This window comes from Anguilla anguilla, chromosome 2, assembly GCF_013347855.1.
Source record: "Anguilla anguilla isolate fAngAng1 chromosome 2, fAngAng1.pri, whole genome shotgun sequence".
Classification (NCBI taxonomy): Eukaryota; Metazoa; Chordata; class Actinopteri; order Anguilliformes; family Anguillidae; genus Anguilla; species Anguilla anguilla.
In genome coordinates, this window is record NC_049202.1 from 57,844,936 (window position 1) to 57,852,440 (window position 7,505).

The 7,505-nt window shown below is 47.3% G+C and overlaps 1 protein-coding gene across 3 annotated transcripts in view; it reads left to right on the forward strand.

Moving 5' to 3' along the window:
• LOC118221257 (pre-B-cell leukemia transcription factor 1-like) overlaps positions 1–7,505 on the forward strand; it is a 51,300-nt gene that overhangs the window by 20,001 nt on the left and 23,794 nt on the right. For all 3 annotated transcript variants that reach the window (XM_035406150.1, XM_035406149.1, XM_035406148.1), the window contains one exon: positions 2,577–2,650. In XM_035406150.1, the coding sequence (XP_035262041.1) occupies positions 2,577–2,650 (74 nt within the window). The remainder of the gene's footprint in view (positions 1–2,576; positions 2,651–7,505) is intronic.

Consider the following 7,505-nt stretch of genomic DNA (forward strand, 5'->3'; position numbering starts at 1 on the left):
CCTTTAGTTATTCATGGAAAATTATGAAGTGCAGAGACAAATCAAGAAAAAAAATAAAATAAAAAAATCTTTGTCTCTAACATTTTGCAGTACTGTTGTAATTGAGCTATGGGCAGTTCCAGTTTTGGGAACCATCGCCTTTGACCATTAATGGGCAAAAACCTACATGTATTTGGTCATCAAAATGACTGCAAGGCTGCTTTGAAGTCCTTGGCGGAAGGGGGTGTGTGTCAGCAACGGTGTGCCAGGGTAGCACAGAGGTTGGGGAACTGGACGTGCGATTCAAAGGCTGTGGGTTCGACTGTCAGCCGGAGTGCTGTCCCTTGAGAATGGCACTTAAACTGAGTCACTTCAGTAAAGTCCCACTGCTATAAATGGATTGTAGAAAAAAATTAGATCTGTGTGAATCGCCCTGAATTAAGAATGTGAATGTTGTCGAATGTCTGAATGGTGTGGATAGGCTAGCTCCTCAAAGCACTGATCCTGGTTCAGCTTTTAAATAAAAAAAGATGGGGCATTGGGGTTGGTGTTAGAAGTGGTCCCAGGCCTATCCCTGGAGGGACTGTTCACCCAAGGAATCTTATCGATGGAGTCATTTTATTTATTCATTTATTAATCTTTCTTTGAATTTTTGATTTTTATTTATTTTTTGCTCACTCTATCATTTTTAAGGTAGCCCATCGGCTCAGTTGCTTGAGAATAAACTCTCCGGTGTGTTATTCGGAGTCGTTTCGAACATGCACAGGTGGGCTCATGCATAAGTGATGATCTGAAGCCCGAGTTTGTGCGTTGTATTGAACTGGATAAGGTTAGACTGTTACTGCACTTTGAGTTAGTTATTGTTGAACTCCCATAAGCATGCACTGATATTATGCTCTTCCCTAAGGAGTCTTATGCCGCTTTTCCACCGCATGGTACCGGCTCAACTCGACTCGATTCTACTCTACTTTTTTGGTTTTCCATTAGGCAAAAGTTGTGGATAGTACCTGGTACCTGGTGCTTTTTTTTGGTATCACCTCCGTCGAGGTTTCAAGCGAGCTGGGGTGATACCAAAAGGTGACGTGAAAACATTGCAGACCACTGATTGGTCAGAGAGAATCATCACTAGGTTAGCTTACCCTCTTGCGTCGCCTTTTATGCTAATGAGAAACCAGAGCGGTCTCGTCATCTGAGCTCTGATGTAGGATTTCCCAAACTCTCCTGTTTTTTTCAGCAGTCTTTTGTCTTGCTGCCTTCAGCCTCTTCTGAAACAAAATTTGTCTCCTTGCTTTACATTACATTACATTACAGGCATTTAGCAGACGCTCTTCTCCAGAGCGACGTACAACAAGTGCATTAGTTCAAGGTGCAGAGGTGCAAAAGAAACACACTAGAGTGAAGTAAAGATCGTAGTGCCAGAAGTGACCACATAGATCAGGACTCCAACTCTGTAGGGTAACCTGTTCAGCAAACAAACAAACAATCCTGCCAAGTACAAACTAGCACTGAAATCACATTTGCCTAATCAGAATCAGACAAAAACAATCCTGCCAAATAAAAACTAACGTGATCGTATTAGCCTAACTAGGTACATTGAGCTAAACTATAGGCTAGGGAGGGGTGGGGAGAGGTGCAGCCTGAAGAGATGAGTCTTTAGTCTGTGTTTGAAGGTAGTCAGATTCTCTGCTGTTCTGACCGCCACGGGGAGGTCATTCCACCAGCGAGGGGCCAGGACAGACAGCAGACGCGAGCGGGAAGTACAGACACGAAGAGGGGGAGGTGCCAAGCGTCCAGAGGTGGCAGAACGGAGAGGTCTGGCTAGTGTGTAGGGTCTGATGATCCTCTGGATGTATCCTGGTGCTGACCCCTTAGCTGCCTGGTATGCAAGCACCAAGGTCTTAAATTTGATGTGACAAACAGCCACATACCGAGAATCAAGAACACCATCCCTTCGATATCCTCCATTGTTCCTGTGTGTGTCGCGTTGAAGATGACGTCAGGGCAGTTTCATGCGGCGTCGCTATGACGACCAGCTACATTGACAGGGGGTACTATCTGTGGTGGAAAACAAAGTACCTGGTACCAAAAGCGAGTAGAGTCGCGTTGAGCCGGTACCATGTGGTGGAATAGCGGCTTTAATGTGCCAGGTGATGTACAAACTGTGACTGCTTTCACAAACTCCTGTTACGGTTAGTCCGTTTCTCAGCAATGGAGGGAACTGCGTCCATCTAAAGATAAATAGGGAGCGAGAGGGCCCCGTTTCCCCGTGCCTAAAGGTCTCCCATGAGAAAACGGTGGAATGAGTGTCAGTTGGGGGCTGGATAGAGGTGTAACTGCGTGCGATCGGTTTTTCCCTGAGCAAAGGTCCGTACTGAAACTCAGAAAATGCTGGGGGCTTCTTTTAAAAACTCGAGCATATCTGACGTGACTCCAACGAAGCGATAGCCAACTTGTATAGTGTCCGTAAAGTTTACCTCGCTGGAGATCTTCAGTGGTTGTCCTCTTTGTATTTGGGATTTGGCACTCTTTCACATTGACTCACATTCCCTCTCTCCCTGTCTCCCCCTCCTCCCTCCCACCCCCTCTCTCTGGGACAGGAAGCACGCCCTGAACTGCCACAGAATGAAGCCTGCCCTCTTCAGCGTCCTGTGCGAGATCAAGGAGAAAACAGGTGAGCCTCAGTCTACCGATAGCTTCTGTCCCGAGTCCTCTGAACCAAATGAGCTTCTGTCCTGAGTCCTCTGAACCAAATGAGCTTCTGTCCTGAGTCCTCTGAGCCAAATGTGCTACTGTCCCGAGTTCTCTGAGCCAAATGTGCTACTGTCCTGAGTCCTCTGAGCCAAGTGTGCTACTGTCCCGAGTCCTTTGAGCCAAGTGTGCTACTGTCCTGGGTCCTCTGAGCCAAATGAGCTTCTGTCCTGAGTCCTCTGTCCTGAGTCCTCTGAGCCAAATGTGCTTCTGTCCTGAGTCCTTTGAGCCAAGTGTGCTACTGTCCTGAGTCCTTTGAGCCAAATGTGCTACTGTCCTGAGTCCTCTGAGCCAAATGTGCTTCTGTCCTGAGTCCTTTGAGCCAAGTGTGCTACTTTTCTGGGTCCTCTGAGCCAAATGTGCTACTGTCCTGGGTCCTCTGAGCCAATTGTGCTACTGTCCGGAGTCCTCTGAGCCAAATCTGCTTCTGTCCCGAGTCCTCTGAGCCAAATGAGCTTCTGTCCTGAGTCCTCTGAGCCAATTGTGCTACTGTCCTGAGTCCTCTGTCCTGAGTCCTCTGAGCCAAATGAGCTGCTTTCCAGAGTCCTCTGAGCCAAATGTGCTACTGTCCTGATTTTCTCACTGTGAACCAGAGAAACTCAGAGATCCAGTATCTCCCATGGTTTACTGATACATTTGCTGCTTCCGAATGCAGAATGACTGGTGAAAAAGACTAGCTGTCATTCAAAGGGCCTTTTGAGCTTTTTAGACACCCATTTATGACAGGCAAATTATTGTGGCCTGTGTGTGTGTATGTTAGGGAGGTGTAGTACAGGTGTGGTATGTGTTAATTAGGTGTAGTACAGGTGCAGTCTGTGTATTAGGTAGGTTTAGTGCAGGTGTAGTGTGTGTGTTAGGTCGGTGTAGTGCAGGTGTGTGTGTGTTAGGTAGGTGTACAGTAGGTGCAGCATCTGTGTTAGGTAGGTGTAGTGCAGGTGTAGTGTGTGTGTCAGGTGGGTGTAGTTTGTGTTAGGTGTAGTGCAGGTGCACCGTGTGTGTTAGGTACAGTTGGTGTGTATATAGTAGGTGTAGTGTGTGTGTTAGGTTGGTGTAGTGCAGGTGCAATGTGTATGTTAGGTAGGTGTACAGTAGGTGCAGGTTGTGTGTTATGTCAGTGTAGTCCAGGTGTAGTGTATGTGTGCTAGGTCAGTGTAGTTCAGCTGTAGTGTATGTGTGTTAGGTTGGTGTAGTGCAGGTGTAGTGTGTGTGGGTTGGGCATGTGTACAGTAGGTTTTTGTGTGTGTGTGTTTAGTCGGTGTAGTGCAGGTGTAGCGTGTGTGTGTTGGGTAGGTGTTTGTGTGTGTGGTAGGTAGGTGTAGTGTGTGTGTGTTGGGTAGATATACAGTAGGTGTTTGTGTGTGTGTGGTAGGTAGGTGTGGTGTGTGTGTGTTGGGTAGATATACAGTAGGTGCTCGTGTATGTGTGTTAGGTCGGTGTAGTGCAGGTGTAGGGTGTGTGTACTGTTGGTGATTTTGCAGTAGCATCGGTGGGTTCTGGCTCGCTCAGACCCCAGTTTACAGGCACCTCCTGCTCCCACCATCGTTTTTTACTCATTTGCTCGTGTCACCTTGCCTTCTCTTTTACACACACACCCCTGCTGTCCTCCCCTTTTCTTTCTCTCTCTGCCCCCTTTCTTTTTGTTTCCCTCTATATCTCTCTCTCTGCCTCACTGACACACACAGAGTGTAAGAGGAATCCATTTCTGGCGGTCACGGCGACCTGTCAATCACGTCCTCTTGCTTACCCCCTATTGGCAGAGAGCAAAGGGGAGGCTGAAAGGAGGGGGGGGGGGGTCCTGTTGCCTGGGCAACCAGCTGTCTTATTTACCTAATATCCTCCTGGTGCTGTGAGACCAGACTCCAGCTTGCGTGCTTGTGTGCTTGCGTGTGTGTGCGTGTGTGTGTGTGTGTGAGAGTGCGTGCGTGCGCGCGCAATACGCTCACCTCTAGGCATGCACATATGCAACACACACACACAGTGAGAGCAGCACTGAGAGAGTGGAATGCAGTTTCTCCCTCTCCTTCTCTTTCTCCCCCCCTCACTCTCTCTCTCCCTCTCTCTCTGACTCTCCCTCTCTCCCTCCCTCTCTCTCTCTCTGACTCTCCCTCTCTCCCTCCCTCTCTCTCTCTCTGGCTCTTGAAAGAGGAGACGTGTTCTGAACTCTGTGCTTTGATATGGTAATGTGTGCTGGGGGAGGGGAGCGAGAATTCCTCAGTGTGCAGTTTGGCGGATTGTTTTCATTGTTAAGGAAAATGTTCTGCCTTCTCTCTCTCTCTCTCTCTCTCTCTCTCACCAGCTCTTTCTCCCTTTTCTCACTTTCAACATAACCTTTTTTTAGGGTGGGGTTGTGGAATTTCAGTGTGCGTTGGATTCTTTTGTGGAATTTTAAAAAATAACTAAAAATGCAGGATATACTGAAAGGGAAAGTTGAAAAAAGCACTATTCTCTCCTCTCTCTCTCTTTCTGTCTCTCTCTCTCTCCCTCCCTCTCTCCACCCCCCTCGCCCCCCTGCAGTTCCCCCGTGACCCCCCCACTCCCCCGTCTCTCCCACTCTGGTCTATGCTAGTTCACAGTAAAAATAGCTCTATTGGCATGACAAAGATATTCTAGTTTTGTCAAGATGTGTACAGTTGAGCAAATGTTGACCCTCTCTGTCTCCGTCAGGCTGCGTGTCGCCCTTTCTCCTTTGTCGTTTTGTCTATCTTTCCTTTTCCTTCCTGCCCTTTTCTGTCTGTATCTCTGTGTCCGGTCCCTTCACATCCTACTCTTTTCTTCCTCTGTCTGTCTGTCTCTCTTTTTTCTTTCTCTCAGTTTTCAGTCTCACCATTTCTCTTCCTCTTTTTTCTCTCTGTTCTGTTCCTCTTTTCTTTCTTTACATTACATTACAGGCATTTGGCAGACGCTCTTATCCAGAGCGACGTACAACAAAGTGTATAACCATAACCAGGAACAAGTATGACGAAATCCCTAGAGAGAAGTACCGGTCCAAGTGCAGGGAACAACCGCATAGTTCAACTTGGACCCTGGAGGTTAAACTGATTAACACTAACAACGAGAACGGCAACAACGCGATCTATGGAAAAAATACAAGTAGTCGTTAAGACAGTTAATGCACCTAAATCACCTACGAAACAGCTGCCTAGTTACAACCCTAAGCATAGTCATTTACAGGGGGGTAGGGAGGGATGGGGAGAGGTGCAGCCTGAAGAGGTGAGTCTTCAGTCGTCGTTTGAAAATTTGTGTTTTTTTATTTCTCGTTTCTCTCTCTGCATTTCTCTTCTCTGGCACTGGGTTTATACTGTGCTCCTGTTGTTTCTTTAGTTCCCTGTGGCATCCGCCTGCTCTCGTCCAACCCGGAGAATCAGTGCTGCTGGTCCCAGATCAGTGTTTTCTGCCAGTGAATTGTGAAGTCAGATTATCAGGTCCAGAGCCTGTTGTTATGCTGTGTCACACTGGCTTAATTGAGCCGTTGCTCAGCCCAGTTGGAAACATTTAATTATCAGTTTTTATTAGTTTTTAGCTAAAGTTGCTCATAAATTTTGAGAGGCCTTGGAAATGACTTATTTATGAGCTGGTGCTGGAAAGGAACAGGGAAAGAAGGGTGGAGGTGCAGGCAGTGCGGGGGTGGGGGGGCAGGCAGATTTTTTTTTGGATGCAAGGACGTGAAGGGTGCAAAAGGGGTGTGTGTGGGTGCGTGCGTGCGTGTATGTGTCTGCCCGTGTGTGTGTATGTGTTTGCATGTGTGTTCTTGTGGGGATGTCTAAATATTGGAAGCCTCCAGTCCAGTTTAATACAACCAGGTTGACTATATTGAAGAGCGACAATTTTAAGTTAACTTGAGCTGATGTTAAAGGGCATATTCAAATCTTTTCTCCTGTTCACCATAAACGTTGCCTAACAGTCTAGATTTCTGCAGACAAGCATGCCAGAGGGTTACACACCAGAGCACAAGTAGCCATGTTGACAGTCATGGCTGTTACCATTTATTTAAATATGATATTTGTACAATCCACACATAGTCCAAAACGGGAAAATTTGCTTGTTAACGTGCGCCATACTCAAATTGGTCTTTGGTGAACAAAAGTCAAACCCTTGGTTTGAATTTGCTAGGGAATGTAGTTGGCCTTATTGAGCGCACGTCTGATCTACGTACACATTAGAGAAAGTGCTGGGTAGGAGCTGTTGATTCAGCTGTGGGAATGAGGCTGCGTTGAGGACAGAGCGTTCGCGTACTCTTTTATTCAGTCCCTTGGATAAGTACTCGGACGGCTTGGTAACTCGCTGTGAATTAAGGAAAGCACAGTCTGAGTTGTGGCCACTCATCCATATTCAAGAGAATAGTTAAAAGAACGAATACCCTGCATAAATTAGTTAGCCTAATAATGTCAGCGAGTGACCTTTTCCCGCCTGAACCCGTTAGCGAATGTGGCGCTCTGACAGACGAGCGATTGTGGCTCACAGGAACTTGAGCCGTTTCGAGCAGCACCAGAAATGATTGGTCACTGGAACACTCGCTGGGGCTGCACTGGTGTCTTACAGTGTGAGGGGCGTTTTGGCGGGACTGCTTTACAGGAGCGTATACTGTATACGAGCAGAACAGGAGCCGTCCAATCAGCAGCTGCCTGGAGCTTTGGTGGTACCCAGAACGAGTCTCTGATTTATTCCACTGGACTCACATGTTCATAATGTGTGTGGATGAGCAGACACCAACTCCTACATACACACGTCTACACACACACGTATGCACATGCACTCACATATACACACGCATACAGACA